Here is an 18,076-nt window from a genome sequence, read left to right as displayed (position 1 = left end):
AAAGGACAAAGATTGATCACGGGATGACGAAGATGACGAAGGGCCCCACGTACTACCGGCATCATTAGCGGCTTTGTTTGTAAGTGACACGGAGGACGAAGAGTTTGAAGGATTTAAGGATTTGGAGTGACACAGAAGGTTTGAAGAACTATTATGGCATTTACGCACGCCTGGTCCTACTCTACGGAGCTCTCTTTCACCTCCGTGGATAGAAGTCGGGGGTCGGCGCTCGGCCGGGTGGCTGTCCGGGGACGATGGATGGGGCTCGGTCATGGCTTTTACGCACGCCACACGCCTGGAAGTTTGTTTTGTTAAATAAAGAGCCGTTTCCCAAACCCACGTCTTTCCACTCGCGGCATTGTTGACGAAGGACGAGGAATTTGATCGATGGATTTAATGATTTAGAGTGCACAGATGGTTTGAGAATATTATTGCTTATATAATAGTTATTTGACATCTAATTTATATATCGTTATAAAGGCCTGTGGAATATTTTGAAGTGCAAGAGCCGTCAGCGGCGCGCACCCATTGTTGAAAAAGGACGATCGATGGATTTAATGAATTGGAGTGACACAGATGGTTTTATAAACGTGTTATTTATGTAATAGTTTTTTTAATAACTCTGAATGTTACGTCAGGCCTGTTCTCAGCTCTTCGTTTGTGTTCATGTCACGTTAACATACCTATCGTTTAGCCTGTTGTTGCTCGTTCATGTCTGTTCTTGGTGTTGGATTTTGTCGAATAAATTTACCCCCAAAATGCGACTTATACTCCGGAGCGACTTATATATGTTTTTTTTCACGTTATTGTGCATTTTATGGCTAATGCGACCTATATTCCGGAGCAACTTTTAGTCCGAAAATTACGGTATTTAAGTGTATGCATCAGATAAGACAGACAACATCAGTTTTGTCTATATAGAGCGTCATTCAATGTTAAAGGGGTAGTTTAAAAAAAAAAAAGGAAGATGTAATGATATGAGCAAATGGAGATCTGCTTATCATTGTTGATGTGAATGTAACATGTACCTCCGGACAGCAGGGGGCGCTTGAAGAATGAGAAAATGAACAGGACGAGTGAGACGTAAATGTTCCGGGCTGTAGACTGTATGTGATGAAGCGTGTTGAAAGAAAGTAAAAGTTATTCTTCCTCAATATACGGTTTGGTTATTAAGAACCCACAAAGAAAAAACAACACAGTACTTCTTGTTAACACGCACGCACGCGCGCGCACGCACGCACGCGCGCGCGCGCACACACATTTTTCATTGTTTGTGCCTTCTTGTTTTTATTTTGTGTTGTTTGCTTGTATGTATGTCGTGTCTTGTCACCGTGGGATAGTGGAAACGTAATTTCGATTTCTTTGTGTGTCTTGGCATGTGAAGAGGTTGACAATAAAGCAGACTTTGACACACACACACACACACACACACACACACACACACACACACACACACACGTGGGTCTGGTACCAACAGCCGCCCGCTACGGCAAAATCATCCATCCATCCATTTTCTGAACCGCTTAGTCCCCACGGGGGTCGCGGGAGTGCTGGAGCCTATCCCAGCCGTCATCGGGCAGTAGGCGGGGGACACCCTGAACCGGTTGCCAGCCGATCGCAGGGCACACAGAGACAAACAACCATTTGCACTCGCACTCACACCTAGGGACAATTTGGAGTCTTCAATCGGCCTACCAAGCATGTTTTTGGGATGAGGGAGGAAACCGGAGTGCCCGGAGAAAACCCACGCGGACCCGGGGAGAACATGCAAACTCCACACAGGGAGGGCCAGAGATGGAATCGAACCCGCACCCTCCTAACTGTGAGGCGGACGTGCTACCCAGTGCTCCACCGAGCCGCCCACGGCAAAATTACTACTTTGAAAATGTTCTTTTGAATTTGACACACCTAAGAGAATATTGCTGTTAACAATCGTACCAAATATGAAGGATTTACCCAAAAAATTGGAAAGTGAATTGAAGCATAGAAAATTACGGCGAAGAGCAGTTCAGCGCTATATCGCTACAATTCAGTACAGTTATTCTCAGCGCACTGAATCGATCAATAAATTGCAATTTTCCCACGATTTCAGCAATTATTTTAAAATATAATTTGCGTATCTGTATTCACTTTCCAGGGGTCCTGAAGTGACTGCCTACAAGTCGAACATTCCGGAACATCGAAAGGCATGTACACGGCGCAGAACGAGAACGAACAAAAATTATTTTTGAATTACCTGAAACATGGAAAAGTCCTCACAATTTAACGTTCCGCCGGGCGCCGCCATCGTTGACCGAGCGGTCCTCTTTCACAAAGGACTTTAACACAAAGCCTTTATCGCATTCGTTTTTTATTTTCTGACTTTATGTTTCTAGAAGGAAATATTTGAGTCAAAATATTTTTATTTTGCTATCACTAGAAAAAGTAGTGAAATTGTCAACGTATTTAATCGGACATTGTGTATTTTTGCAAACAGGCGAAAACTACAGGCAACAAGAATGAAAATATGGTCCTTTGTAGCTCACGGAAAGGAGGTTACTCGACATTTAGTCGGAACAACAGACACAAACAATATGAATTTCGTCAGAAACAGACTCTCATTCTCAAACTTTTCGGGTTCGTATGTATTTCTTTTTTTTTTCATCGATATTATTGACTAGTAAATTTTGTAACTTCCCGGTTGAGTAATGCGCGTAAGTAACGCGTATTATATTTTAGCCATTTGTTTGGTTTAACAGTATGTTGACAACTTTGTTAAGAAGTGATATGAAGCGACATATTATAAGGGTTGACTAAATAATTCATTTGACAGTTTTCATGTATTTATTTAACAGGAATTATGTATATGGATGTGTGATCAAAACAAAAGTAATAGGGTTTATATTCAATGAGCGATTTTATTTGATGTAATTAACAAATGTTTCAGGGTGTAAGTGATGGCCCGATCAAGATTTTTTGGCTCCCAATCCGATTTTTGTTTTCGATTTCCGCGAGGTCATGTCCAATCGTTGTTGTTCTTGCGCCGGTGTAGGAACAGTCAAAACGCGACTGCAGCTGTGCCCAGATCAGCAGGTTGCGTCCTCAGAAGGCAGGTTTTTCTACCGGTTTTCAGGTTACGTGACATAATTTCCAAAGCTACTCGACGTACGTCACGTGAGACACAAACGCAGCCTTAAAACTGGCTTTTGTTTCCATGGCGACGGGCTTGTTTCTTATTACTTTTTAAAATATTTATTTAGGAACTCAGAACATGTGAACACAACTGCCCATAGGTGTCAAACACAGAGCCTAAGAAATAAAGCACTCAACTACAAGGTCTTGTGTTTTTTGTAATTTGTGGCTTGACCAACAATTAACACATATAAATAAGGTGTCTGGTTAATGTATCAACATTTATAAACATGCCATTTAGCCAGCAGTATCTTAGAAATCTATATTTGTTCAGATTCATTGCATGAGTAACACTAAGTAATTTTGATTCACTTGTTTCTTTTCACTCCATTGTAAGAAAATATATTTGTGATGGCGGCTTCGTAGCAGACTTTCATGACGCCCACATTGCTCCACTCGCTAAAACAGCAATGCATTCAACAGACCCAGTCGCCGAAGCTGTTGGAAACGAAGATGAAAAATCTCTTGTACGCAAGTGATCAGTGTTTCCGGTGAAGCATTTACTTTGAAGTTCCAGACACAAGTGGTGTGTCGTCGCTAGACCAATAAGGGCAGGGCGTCTTCAGGTGGCACGAAGTATTAAACGTCGAGAAGAGGGTAGGAAAGCGTAGAAGAAGAGAAAGGCATAATGAAGGCTTCGAAGGTCACATTTTCATAGCCTTAACTCACAACCCGTCTCCATAAAAACCAGGCCAGATTCGAGGGCTGGTTGTCGCAGGTTGTGTGAATTTGGACACCAGCGCTGCTGTCTTGTCGCGCCGGAAATGACACCACGTCGTCGCCATATTGTGCGTTGAAAGATGCTGCCTATTATTTTGTACAGTATAGTCCGTCTGTCAAAATTTGCCACAGCTTATGCAGTCCACATAGACGGAGCTGGCCACGAAGGACCCAGCCTTTGAACCGGCCTTGGAGGACGCAGCCTGCGAATTTGGAAACAGCTTGCATGATCTTAGCTGCGAACAAACAAATGAAAAACCTTTATAATGATGCGCGTTTGTTAAAATATAATAGAATCAGAATCAGCTTTATTGGCCAAGTTTGTGCATGCAAAACAAGGACTGTGCCTCCGGTTAATCTCGGTCTCTGTACAACATTTAAGTGACTAACAACATTCAGGTGACTAAAAACATTTAAGTGGCAAGAACAGGATATTTTTGCCCAGTGATGTCTGTGAGACTCTATGAGTGGTGTGAGTTCATCAGAGCGACAGCCTGGGGAAAGAAGCTGTGTCTGCTGGTTTTGACATACAGCGCTCTGTAACGCCGTCCGGAGGGGAGTTGTTCGAACAGACTGGAACAGACTGTGACCTGGGTGAGAAGGGTCTGTAGAGATGTTATGTGCACGTTTCCTGCTCCTGGACAGGTACAATTCTTGGATAGATGAGAGGTTGGTCCCGATTATCTTTCCCGCAGTCCTGATTGTCCGTTGCAGTCTGTGCTTGTCTTGTTTGGTGGCCGGCCCAAACCAGACAGTGATGGAAGTGCAAAGGATAGACTGGATGATGGCAGTGTAGAAGGTCTTCAGCAGCTCCTGTGGCAGGTTGACCTTCCTGAGCTGTCTCAGAAAGTACAGCCTCTGCTGGGCCTTCTTCCGGACAGAGTCTATGTGGCCGGTCCATTTCAGGTCCCAAGAGATTGTGGATCCCAGGAACTTCAAGGTGTCTGTGGTGGGAATAGCATTACTGCAGATAGTGAGGGGTGGAAGTGGTGGAGGGTCTCTCCTGAAGTCCACTGTCATCTCCACGGTTTTGAGCCGGTTCAGCTCCAGGTGGTTTTGGCTGAACCAGTGGACCAGCCGCTCCACTTCCTGTCTGTACACAGTCTCGTCACCGTCCCGGATCAGTCCGATGAGAGTGGTGTCGTCTGCATACTTCAGGAGCTTCACAGAAGAGTCGCCTGAGGAGCAATCTTTGGTGTAGAGAGAGAAGAGCAGTGAGGAGAGGACGCACCCCTGAGGGGCGCCGGTGCTGGTGGCCCGGGTGTCGGATGTGATGGTCCCCAGCCTCACATGCTGTCTCCTGTTGGTCAGGAAGCTGGTGATCCACTGATAGGTGGAGGTAGGCACCGCAAGCTGGATGAGCTTCTGGTGGAGGATGTCGGGAGCGATGGTGTTGAACGCCGAGCTGAAGTCCACAAACAACATCCTGGCGTACGACCCTCGGGGTGTCTAGGTGGCGCGGGATGTAGTGCAGTCCCATGTTGACTGCATCGTCCACCGACCTGTTTGCCCGGTAGGCAAACTTCAGGGGGTCGAGCAGGGGGCTCGTGATGTCCTTCAGGTGGCTCAACACTAGCCTCTCAAAGAATTTCATGACCACAGATGTCAGGGTGACATTCAAACCTGTGGTGGCGGGCTTCTTGGCCACCGGTACGATGGTGGAGCTTTTGGAGCACGAGGGCACCTCACACAGCTCCAGGGAACGGTTGAAGATCCGTACAAAGGTGAGTGCCAGTTGTTCAGCACAGACTTTCAGGCAGGAGGGCGACACGCCGTCTGGGCCTGTTGCCTTCCTGACCTTTTGTCTCCGGAACATCGAACACACCTCCTCTTCGCGGATCTGAAGTGCAGGCGGGGCTTCTGAAAGAGCGAGAGTAGGTGATAACGACGATGGAGGTGTGAACAGGGGGGTTGTGGGGGGAGGTGTGGATGTTGATTGTGATGCAGGAGGTCCTGTTGTGTGGGTCGACAGTTCAAACCTGCAGTAAAACCTGTTTGCCTGTTTTGCAAGCCTTGGGTTTTCCACAGTTGAAGCCCGTGATGCTCTGCAAGCCTTTCCACACTGTTGAGGGATCAGGATGGGCAGAGAGGTGTCTCTCCAGGCTCTCCCCATAGCTGAGAACGTTGTCCCTGAATCCCAATGTGGTTTCCGTGCAGGCAGAGGTACCTGTGACATGATCTTTTCCATCCGACAGCTGCAAGAAAAGTGCAGAGAGCACACACAGTCAATCGCGAGGGCCTATGGCAGATCCTTGGCAAGTTTGGCTGCCCAGAGAAGTTGACCTCTCTCATCGCTTCCTTTCATGATGGGATGCAAGCCAGGGTCCTAGAAAATGGTGAAGCATCTGAGCCATTCCCAGTCAGGAGCGGAGTGAAGCAAGGATGTGTCCTGGCGCCAACCCTCTTCTCCATCCTGTTCTCTGCAATGCTGCTGGACGCGTTCACAGACTGTGACCGAGGTGTCTACATCCAGTTCCGCTTCAGTGGCAAACTTTTCAACTTGCTCCAGGCAAGGACTAAGCTGTTTGAGGCGCTACTGCGGGAATTCCTCTTTGCTGATGACTGTTCTCTGACAGCTACAACTTCAGACAACATCCAGCACATTGTGAACCGCGTCGCAGAATCCTGTAAGCGCTTTGGGCTGACTATAAGCCTGGGGAAGACAGAGGCCATGTTCCAACCGCCCCCGTCACCTCAGACCCCTGCTGTGCTCCCCCCACCATCAGTGTCCATTGACAACACGGACCTCAAGACCGTGGAGAAAAGTTAAAAGTTAAAAAAAGTGAACCAACCACTGAGCTGGTTAAGTTCTGCTACCTAGGCAGCACAATCTCCAGCAACAGATCTCTGGACATCGAGATCTCACTGCGCATCTTCAAAGCTAGCTCATCTTTTGGAAGCCTGACAAAGAGGCTGTGACAAAACCATGGTATAAAGCTTCACACAAAAATTGCTGTCTACAGAGCAGTAGTGTTGAGTCCTCTGCTCTACGGCTGTGAAACTTGTGAAACATCTACCGTCGCCACACCCAGCTGTTGGAACCGCTCCACCAGAGGTGCCTGCGTTCAATATGCAAGATCAAGTGGCAGGACAAAGTGTCAAACCTCGAGGTCCTGCAGAAGTGCAGTCTCCCCAGCGTTGAAAGCCTGACCATCAAGGCTCAGCTCCGGTGGGTAGGTCATGTCGTCCATATGTCCGATAGCCGCATACCAAAGATGCTGCTGTATGATCAGCTGAAGGAGGGACAGCGTGGCCTGGGAAGACTCCGTCTCCGATTGAGGGACACCCTGAAGGCCACCCTCAAGAACTGCAACATCGATGCAGTAAACTGGGAGGACACAGCTGCCGATAGGGAAAGGTGGAGACACCAGGTCACCCAAGGACTCGAGAGCTTTGAACAGGCAAGGACAGAAGCCATCCAAGAAAAGAGAGACCACAGGAAACATGGTTCTCTCTCGTCAACACAAAATCCCCTGCAGTATCTGTGGAACACTGTGTGTCCCAGGGATAGGGCTACGCTCCCACATGAGGAGTCACGCTAAAAGGAAATAACTGCTAGTCTACTCATCCGTCAAATCGACGGGAGACTCCATCATCATCATCATTGATGCTAGAGGAGTTAATGATAGAGAAACATTTTAAGATATTAAGTCGCCATCCTTGCAATAATTTTTTGAGATAAAATGTTGACTAAACTGACAGTTGTATGTGAGTACTGTATTCAACGGACTATGAGTCGCTCGGAGTACAAGTTGCACCAACCATAAAATGCATAATACCGTTTTGGCCCGAATAGAAGACAATGTTTTTTGCATTGAAATAAGAATGAAAAAGTGGGGGTCGTCTTATATTCGGGGTCTAGACATGATACCGATTTTCATTTGTGCGCAGCGGTAAATTAAAGGTTGCTGGTATCGACTGAGTATGTTGCTGTTCGCGTGCGTCTTTGACACAAAGTGAGCATATACATTTCATTGTTACTACTGTCCACTGTTGTGCCATTTGTCTGATCGTGGTTTGCTTCGTCTGCCCGCCGTTTGATTGACAGCTCCGGCGCGCTCCTTTAACTTTACCTCGCATCGTAGGAGTAGCTGTTACGCAGCGGCACAGCGACGAATGATCGCCAGCAAATGTATTTTGTTGTCTCGATCGGTGACTTATGTTTGGTGTGTTGCCGAGAGTATTTCATTTATGGTTATTTATTTATTCATTTATTTATTTAGCCAATAATTCAGTAAAGCATTCAAAACTGAACCACGTTCCCTCCTGTGTTCTGACCGACACCAGGGGGCGAAAAGAGCATAACCATCCGAGCCAACCCCCTATAGAGGCTTTTCAGTCACGTGGTTTTATCACGTGATTTTGTGTTATGCCTCCATCTTGGCGGTCAACTCGTCAGCTCGTTCCTACGTGTTTGTATAGATTGTTTGATTTCTGCGCTACATTTTCACCGATTTCATCCGAATTATGGCTGATTTGCTATCCAACGAAGTTGGGCATTTGGATGAAGAATCCAAGAAACGTTACAGAGAGAAGTTGAACCTTGTTGGCACAACGTATCCGTACCTTTTACCGAGAAGCATGCTAAAATCGCCCGAGCATTTTGCAACAGCCGACCTGCCTATATATCCAGATATTTATAATTACCTCGTTTTGTAATGGCATTTCATAACTTGACATATTAAAAAACTGAATAGAGTGAAATCATTCAGATACTGTACCTGTCTGTTCAAGTTGCTACCATTTTTATTTTTTGTTTATTTTTGCATGATGCCACATCTGATTGGCTTGAAAACTTAACCAATAAAAATTTTAACCTTGTGCCAATGGCTTGAAAACTTTACCAATGTAGATTTTCCCTTGTGCCAAATGAAGTAACAAAAACCCTCTTGTTAAAAAATGCTACATAAAAAAAAAATTGTTTCACAAGGTTCATAATAATTTTTTGGGAAATTTCCTAATGCATTCACTCGAGAATTAATTGTTCAATTCCAATATGAAGTTCAATATTTACATTGATAACGTTTTCAAGCCAATCAGATGAAGCATCATGAAAAAATAAACACAAAATAAAAACGGGGGGGTGAACTGAAGAAATCATCCCATTCCCTGCCTTGCTGCTCTTGCTGCCTTTCTAAAAATGCACCCAGCATTTTCAACAATCATATTTGTATCATCCCATATTGTATTATTTCACATTTTGTGAAACAAATCAGGGGTGAATAGTTTGTTTACATACCTGATATGAAGTCCTCATTGCATATCCTTGTGTAAATCGTAGGTTTCCATCGTTCACGACGAATATCCGCGATCCATTTATCACGTTTTTTCATGTTCGCCGAAAATCTATAGAATCTAAGATTTGATTTATCGCCTCGTCTATTGCTACATCCAACAGCACAGCAGGTATCCGGCATTTTTAAGCTCAAATAGCAGCAGATATAACAAGAAAGCGTGTGTGAGTCGTTGACCGGCACTGAAAAGTTGACCGCCAAGATGGCCGCCAAGCTAATGTGGGTAGCTTGATGACGTCAGCTGCAAAGCCTCTATAGCAGGGGTGGCCAACCAGTCAGCGGCGAAGAGCCACATTTTTGACTGTGTCATCCCAAAGAGCCACATACACCCCCCCCACCCCCCCGCAAACAGCCACATCACCCACCCCCCACCCCCCCCGCAGACAGAGAGAGACAGACACACACAGGCCTCTGCTCAGCCAGATTTATTGAATATGTCCCACACCAAGATAATGACATTTAACATTGTGGGCACTGTCTCACACACACATAAACTCTCAGTTCAAGCAAGTCCACAAACAGAAATATAACAATTTTCAATAACCCTAACCCTTTAATGAAGTCGCATTCGTTGTATGGCTTTTTAGCCTGTGCAATGTTCCAAGCCAGTTGATATGATGCAAGCGTTACGGTCTCTGAGTGGTTTGTAAATTTTTGGGAAAAATGCATCTGCTTTTCTGCCTGACTTTTCAAAGTGACCAACCTGTGCTTGCGAAGTTCAGTCCCTTTTGGAAATTCCTGGTCGATATTAGGATGGACTGAGCTGAAGTGACGCTGAAGATTTGAAGCTTTGAAATGCGCTAACGATGCCTGACATATAAGGCAGAATGGCTTGCCATTACGTTCAACAAAAAAATATAAACTCTCCCACTCTGTTAAAAACGTCCTGTGTTCTTCTTCATATTTTCGTTTGGCTGTGCTTTTTTTCCCTGCCATTTTGAGAGCGAACTTGAAACTAATTATTTACAACTCAAATGAACGCGCGCATTTGTCATCAGTACGTCATTCTTCTTCTTCTTTTCAACTCAAACCGATTCAACTGGTCAGCGCACCACCGCCACCTAGGGGGAATAAATGGCAGCGCCAGCCAAGCATTTTGACGCTTGTCATGTGAAATCTCCTGAAGAGCCGCATGAAACCAGCCAAAGAGCCGCATGTGGCTCGCGAGCCGCGGGTTGGCCACTCCTGCCCTATAGAGTCCTCAGGCTCCCCAACAATAGCGGTAGCAGTTTGCATTATTTTATTGCAATGTTTTTCCTTATTCAGATTTGTTTCAAGACTACAGTTAGACTTCACTTAGATGGTTAATGCAGTTATTGCAATTTTGTTGTTTTATCACAGTAGATCGGTTCATTAACATTTTAAAATCCAGAAGCCATTCATTTACAAATGTGATTGCACTTTAGTTTACATATTTAAATGTTCAGATATTAAGATGTGATACAGTTTTTGCATGATTTGAATAAGGCAAAATAACGTGCTTTTTCTCTCAAATATATTGTTACAAACAAATGTTTCAGATGTAATTATTTTCTGCATAAAAATTAAATTTGGTGTTCAAAAAGTCTTTTTTCAAACTTGAGTCTTCAAAAAGAGGGGGTCGTCTTATAATCGGGGTCGTCTTATATCCGGGCCAATACGGTAAATAAAAATACCGCAAAAAACATCACGTCAAAAATGCACATGAACACCCTCTCACGTCGTAATTTTCATTGGAGAACTGGAAAAAAAAATTTGATACACGAGCTGCCGAGATGAGATTAACTTTGACCTTTCAACATGGCAAAGAGTAGTGTCGTGAATGGTAAATATTGAATTGTTAAACATTTTACTATTAGTTAGTTAATTTGTGGCCTCCATGGTGCTGAGGCATAAACATTTGTAATAGCATCACAATTTATACTTGTTGCCATGTTTAAAAACACAGTTATTATTCAGTTTTAAAAAACAGATGCTAGCAGTCTGTCACGGAGCAAGGCGACCAAATGCAGCTTGGACCAGGGTTTATTGAAGGAAAAGGGAGTTTGAAGGGAAGATGAGGGGAACAAACGAACAGGAATCGGCAAACTAACAAAAACAGACCCAGAGCAACTGAAACAAAGAGACAAGACTAGACAGGACAGAAAGACAAGAGACGTGAAATAATCCGACAAGGGAGTGACACGCAGACAGGATTTAAATATGCAACAGGTAACGAGAGGTAGGTGACTGTGATTAGTACATAGATTGTGAGTAGACACAGGAGGGGAGGGGCGAGTACTCAGAGACGCAGACAGAAACCATGACAACATAGACGCAAGGAAATGACCGGGAACGAGTCGTGACATAGTCAGTCAAGGATAATATTGTACCCTCCTGTAGGAAAGGACTACTGTGTGGTATGTGCTCCTATGCAATTTTATCTTCTTCCTGGAGGAGCAGATGAATTAAGAGGTCCAATACTGTTTTACTTAAATAACAGGTAAGGGTAAATTCTGGGTCTGCCATGTTTCACTTAACTACGACAACAAAAGCACTTGAACACAGTGCACTCGTAATTTTCTCGTGCACTCCACCAGTGGAAATAATAATAATAATAATAAACTTTATTTGTATAGCACCTTTCATACAAGAAATGCAGCTCAAAGCGCTTTACAACAATGAAAGAAAAACATGAATACATAAAAACAAAACATTAATGTATGCATACACAATTAATAAAGTGAGTTTAAAATAGGAGCACGCTTTAATAAAATAAAGAATATATCTTTAAGAAAAGGTAAAAAATAAAATAAAGATACAATTAGGCTTAAAATGAAATTTACAAAACGTAATTAGTTAAATGCTCGGGTAAAGAAATGAGTTTTAAGTTTTGTTTTGAAAATATCTAGCGACCTGGCCTCCCTGATACCTATTGGCAGTGTGTTCCATAGTTTGGGGGCGTAATTAACAAAGGCTGCATCATCGATCTTCTTTCTGCTGTTGCTGGGAGCCTCCAATAAACCAGCAGCAGATGATCGCAGGGTTCTTGGAGGTATATAGCTAACAAGAGAGTTTGCAATGTAGCTTGGTCCCTGCCCGTTGAGGGCTTTGTATAGAAGGAGAAGGACTTTAAAATCAATTCTAAATGTTACAGGAAGCCAGTGCAGAGCAGCTAGAACTGGTCTAATGTGCTCTCTCTTCTTGGTCCTGGTTAATAGGCGAGCTGCAGCGTTTTGGATGAGCTGAAGTCTATCAGTGGTTTTTTTCGGGAGACCAGTAAAGAATGCATGTAGTCAAGCCGGCTTGAAATAAAGGCATGAATCAGTTTCTCAGCATCATTTTGATTTATGAACGCTCTTACTTTGGCTATATTTCTAAGGTGGAAAAATTATGTTTTGGTCACCTTGTTACTGTGGGACCTGAAGCTTAGATCTGAATCTAAGATAACACCAAGATTTGTAACCTCGGATTTAATCCAGGGAGTTAATTTCCCCAAATTATTAAACAGCTATTCTCTTTTTGTTTTAGGGCCGATTAGCAAGATTTCAGTTTTATCCTCGTTTAACTTTAAGAAATTGTTGCTCATCCATTTATTTATAGCCAGAAGACAGTTGGTGATGGAGCTTATAGGTGTAGCATCATTGGGTTCTGCAGATATGTACAATTGTGTGTCATCCGCATAACTATGGAAATATACATTGTGCTTTCTGATGATGTCGCCAAGCGGCAGCATGTAAAGTGAGAATAATAGTGGACCAAGGCAGCTGCCTTGTGCAACCCCATAGCGGCTGTCATGTGTGTTGGACACATGCTCTCCTAAGCTGACATAGAACTTTCTCCCTTTGATATATGTTCTGAACCAGTTTAACACACAGTCCGAAAGACCGACTAACCTTTCAAGACGATTGATTAGGATATCATGCTCAATGGTATCAAACGCTGCACTTAGGTCTAAGAGGATAAGAATCGACACCTTGTTTTCATCAGAGTTTAGTCTGAGGTCGCTGATTATTTTAGTAAGTGCAGTTTCAGACCTGTGGTATGTTCTAAAGCCTGACTGAAATTCCTCCAGGATATTGTTTTCTTTCAGAAACGAGTTTATTTGCACTGAAACTATCTTTTCAAGTATCTTACTAATGAAAGGAAGGTTGGATATCGGCCTATAGCTGGTCAGTACATTTCCATCTAGGTTGGGCTTCTTTAGTAAAGGTTTTACCACAGCTGTTTTAAAGGCATCTGGGAAGATGCCTGTTTGAAGGGATGTGTTTATAATGTTTAGGACATGACTTGAGACACTGTTGAATACCCGCTTAAAGAATGCTGTCGGTACAGGGTCAATACTTGAAGTGGAGGAGTTACACTCAGTGACAGTCTTGCAAAGCTCATTCAATGTAATACAGGTGAATGTTCCCATGGTTACACCATTTTTATAGGATTTACTGAGATCATCTATGTTTATATCGGCAACAATACTGGCTCTAATTTAAGTTATTTTACTAGTGAAGAATAATGCGAGTTCTTCACATTTTGATGCAGAGAACTGTGGGGTTGTGGGGGCAATGTTGAGTAGTTGATCAATAGTGGAGAATAATATTCTAGAGTTTCCAGTGTTCTCTGAAATAATCTGAGAAAAGTAATCCTTTCTTGCCAGACATATTATTTTATTATAAGCAGTCATGGCGTCTCTGTATATATCACGATGAACTGTGAGTCTAGTTTTCCTCCATTTTCTTTCAGCTGCCCGACAGACTCTCTTGGTTTGCCTAACATTGCTATTGTTTAACCATGGGGAGATTCTGTCAGTACTTTTCCTTTTGACCTTTAGCGGTGCAACGGTATTCAGAGCAGACAACAAGATACCATTGAAATGTTCAACTATGTCATTTAGAGAGCAGTCATAGTTGTATGATCATCTTTCCCATACCATGTGAAGACAATATTATTCTATAGTCCATTTTTCTGCACAGGTCCAAGGTGGAGACCTGTCACAGAAGCATGGAGCCTCAGAGGGATGTGCAATAAATCTCAAGGAATCAAAACAGAGCCTCCAGCTGCAGCTCCAGCAGAAAGTAACGCACACACACATGCACTCACACTAACAAATATGACATGCGGTCTCTTGACAGCTGCTCCTCATCTTGGCTTCAAGATCCCGGGCTACAAACCCTCAGAGTTGGACAAGAAGATGTTGCTGTGGTCAGGACGCTACAAGACAGTCGACCAGATCCCCAAGCTTGTTTCGTAAGTGAATTCATCCTGTTTGTCTATTTTGTTCTTGAGTAACATACACAGGATCAGGATAGTTCATTTCACAGTAATAGCGCTGCTTTTGGGATGCTCTCATGACAAGTTTCAAAATAGTGGCCAATGTATTTTTTTTAATATGTCAACCGCAGATTGGGCTGGCCAATCTATTGTTAGGGTAGATATTAAGTGTGAGCGGTCAGTAGCATCCCATCATGGCCTTTCCTGTAGGCTAAAATCAAAAGCTAATACCCATATTTACAATTTATGCACATACCGTATTTTCACGTTCAAAAGGCGCATTGTAATAAAGACGCAGTCTCAGTTGTGTGCCACGACTGTGTTTAACACACACATAGGGCGCAACGGCTCATAGGGCGTGAGTTTTATTCATACAATCCACGCCCACACTTAGCCCTTTAACGTCGTCATGGCACTCTCAACTACGTCCGCCTTACAACAACACCTACATACACCCACACCCACACACACACGGCAGACATGTTAGCTTTACTTGTTTTACATGTTTACTTTGAACGGCTGGTTCACACCGATGTCCAGCGGTTGGAGTTCCTTTGTCGTGCCTCCCAGAATGGCAGCAAGCTCGGCGTTCATTGCTTCAATTGTTTTTTCACATCGGCTGTGATGACAGCACACACACACAGACTGCAAATCCACACCCACACTTCCCCCATGAACGTTCTCATGGCAACAACAACACACACACACAAGCATACAAGTGTGCGTATTTAAAAATGATGCGGGAGCAAAACTGAGTTTGGTATTCACATTTTTATTACCGGTAATGGTCATCAATTAAACCCATCGAAGTCCTCATCGTCTGTTTCTGAATTGAACAACAGCGCTAAATCACATTAAATGCCGCTAAAAAGGGATGATTACTGTGGGTTTTTAGCTTGTATTTTTTTATCTTTTTATTCTATTTATTCTATTTATTTTTTATTTTATGCACTAATCGGTTGGCACCTTTTAAATGTTGTTGTACATGTGTGACAATGACAATAAAGATCTATTCTAAAATGCACCGCCGTGCAGAAACAGTTGGGACAACGGCAGTGAGCGTAACCGCACGTAGAAAAAAAATCCTGTCGACCAGGATTTGGGACACCAGCCGGCAATGAGCACTAAGCCCAGGGCATGCCTCTGGGCAATGTGTGGATGCTCTCGCGCTGGGCTGCCGGGGTGCGTCAGCCGGTCAACACCGCAAGAGCAAAGCGGACCTGTGACACATTTACACTTTAAAATGTTTAAATGTTTAAAAATACAATAAAGTGTTTAAAAATAAAATTATAAAAAAGTCTTGTGGGGATGCGCTCGTGCTAGGCCGCTGGGGCGCGTCAGCCGGCCAGCACGCAAGAACAGAGAGGAGCCTTGACACTTTAAAATGTTTTAAAAAGTGTAAATACAATAACGTATTTAAAAGACCAATAAAGTGTATAAAAATAAAAATTATAAAAGTCTAGTGCAGATGCACTCGCGCTGCGCCCTAACCTAACCCTAGTCTTGTGTGTATATTGTAAGAATACATTTATTTATTTATTTATAAATAAATGAATAAGAACGTTTCTGCAAGTCAGTTTGACTTTAAAAAAAAATACAAAACTGTTTTAAAATACAAAAATTTAGAAAACAATAACGTGTATAAAACTACAATAAAGGTTAATAAAAGTCTTGTGTGGATATTGTATATCTTTACTCTTATTTATTTTCTTTATTTCCCTATCTATTTAAATAAGGAATGTTTATGAAAATCAGTTTGACTTTAAAATGTTTACTAAAGTGTTTAAGAATACAAAAAACATTTAAAAGTACAATATACAGTGTTTAAAAATACAATAAAATGCAATAAAGGTTCATAAAAGTCTTTTATGGATATTGTAACAATATATTTTCTCTACATTGCGGATTTTCACCTATCGCGGGTGGTCCTGGAACCAATTATCCACAATAAACGAGGGATTGCTGTACACCAGTGTTCCTTCAAAGCTGCGCAATTGCGCACTGTTCGTGCAGTCTCTGCGCACAAGAAACTCCATGCTGCGCACAAAATGAAATTCAGCATAAACTGATTGATTACTATCTAATGTTAGACGTAATCTAATCTAATTAAGTGGACGAATGCTTTTCTTTCTGTGCCTTTTTATAGTGTAAATCAGTAATTGACAGGTGTCCAGCCAATGATATGATATGGTTCACTGACGCTACATAGCCAATTATAGGATTGACAGTGCCTGAACATGTGTCCTACCCATCCGTGCCGCGCAGATTAGCTCGCTAACGACAGTGCGACGGAGTCAAGCGAGGCAAATGCTAAATTAGCTAATCATGGTGAAACAAATGAGCAGCGACACATCCACTCGCCAAGCCAAAGTAAATAAGACATGTGGCAGTTTTTTTAAGATTGAATGGCTGTCGGAGTGTGTGCAAGTACAAGAGGAAACGGTGAAACTGGGTGAGATTTTCTCTTTTTCGAATGAGTAAGGTTTCCTCTGCAAAACATGCAGTGCAGCCAAAGTATGGAGAGAAAAATATGGAAGGAATGGAAGTTGGACTACCTCAAGCGTCACATTCAGCAGAAACAAATGTCATTTGAAAGCTGTTGGAATTGTACAAAGACTCAAGATGGGACAGGGGAGCGGTACATTATTGCGATAGAGCGCAAAAGACAGACAGAAAAAGAACGAGCTGTCACACAAAATGTATTTATTTACCGTATTTTCCGGACTATAAGGCGTACCTAAAAACCTAAAATTTTCTCAAAAGCCGACAGTGCGCCTTGTAGTCCAGTGCGCCTTATATATGGATCAATTGATGAATTTGTTGATCCATACTGGTTGTACACAGTGCTCTGCCAAAATGTTTCAGTACGTTTTAGTACGACTAGTACAGGGGTGGCCAACCCGCGGCTCGCGAGCCGCATGCGGCTCTTTGGCTGGTTTCATGCGGCTCTTTTACGTTCATATCAACATTTGTGTTTATTTTTCGTGCGTATTTGCTTCGCTTGAGTTCAATATGGTATTTTGGTCAAACGCGCATGCGCGTGAGGTGAAATCCCGCAAAGGAGGAGGGACAAACCCATTTGAGGAGTGTCAATTTTGCTCTCAAAATGGCAAGGAAAAAATGCACAGCTAAACGAATATATGACGATGAACACAGGGCAGAGCGATTGGTTTTGCTGGCTTTTTAATGAATGGCGACTGTGACTACGGGGGCCCATTAGGTCCAGAAAAGCTGACAAGACGCTTGCCAAAATGGCAAGGAAAAAATGCACAGCTAAACGAATATATGACGATGAACACAGGACGTTTTTAACAGAGTTAAAGTTGTTTTTTGTTGAACGCAATGGCAAGCCATTCTGCCTGATATGTCGGACGTCATTAGCGCATTTAAAAGCTTCAAAGCTACTAGTCACTAGTAAATTACAAGGTCGCATCGCTTCCCAACATTACGGCAACTGTAGTCAGGGGGCGTCACCGAATAGCTGTTGTACCCGCGAGGCTATTTCATTTAAAAATAGGCTGCTCCGTTAATGTTTCGAGTAAATTTACGGATTGATATGGAAGGGAAACATAGGTAAGCAGTACCAATGTGTTAGATCGAACTTTAGTCAGTTCCGATTATTTTATAGGAGATCGTTTGAGAAACGCGATTGTTTACACTTTGCT

At 43.0% G+C, this 18,076-nt stretch overlaps 2 protein-coding genes and 1 long non-coding RNA gene across 5 annotated transcripts in view; 2 read left to right on the top strand and 1 right to left on the bottom strand.

The window, feature by feature from the left end:
• Window positions 1-2,357, bottom strand: part of ccdc58 (coiled-coil domain containing 58) — a 107,314-nt gene extending 104,957 nt beyond the window's left edge. The window contains exon 1 of one of the 2 annotated variants that reach the window (XM_037277508.1): window positions 2,237-2,357. In XM_037277508.1, coding sequence (XP_037133403.1) covers window positions 2,237-2,287 — 51 coding nt within the window. In that variant the 5' untranslated portion in view covers window positions 2,288-2,357. The remainder of the gene's footprint in view (window positions 1-2,236) is intronic. The other variant, XM_037277507.1, reaches the window with a different exon arrangement.
• A 106-nt stretch (window positions 2,358-2,463) lies between these two features.
• Window positions 2,464-18,076, top strand: part of fam162a (family with sequence similarity 162 member A) — a 69,233-nt gene continuing 53,620 nt past the window's right edge. The window contains exons 1-3 of one of the 2 annotated variants that reach the window (XM_037277501.1): window positions 2,464-2,616; window positions 14,114-14,215; window positions 14,273-14,387. In XM_037277501.1, the coding sequence (XP_037133396.1) occupies window positions 2,499-2,616; window positions 14,114-14,215; window positions 14,273-14,387 (335 nt within the window). In that variant the 5' untranslated portion in view covers window positions 2,464-2,498. The remainder of the gene's footprint in view (window positions 2,617-14,113; window positions 14,216-14,272; window positions 14,388-18,076) is intronic. The other variant, XM_037277502.1, reaches the window with a different exon arrangement.
• Window positions 6,859-7,669, top strand: LOC119137943. The gene is made up of 2 exons (XR_005101050.1): window positions 6,859-7,060; window positions 7,125-7,669. It is a non-coding gene; the product is annotated as an uncharacterized LOC119137943 (long non-coding RNA).

Source organism: Syngnathus acus, chromosome 19 (genome assembly GCF_901709675.1).
Source record: "Syngnathus acus chromosome 19, fSynAcu1.2, whole genome shotgun sequence".
NCBI lineage: Eukaryota > Metazoa > Chordata > Actinopteri > Syngnathiformes > Syngnathidae > Syngnathus > Syngnathus acus.
Note: the sequence above shows the minus strand (reverse complement) of the source record. Positions and strands in the feature narration are given on the sequence as shown.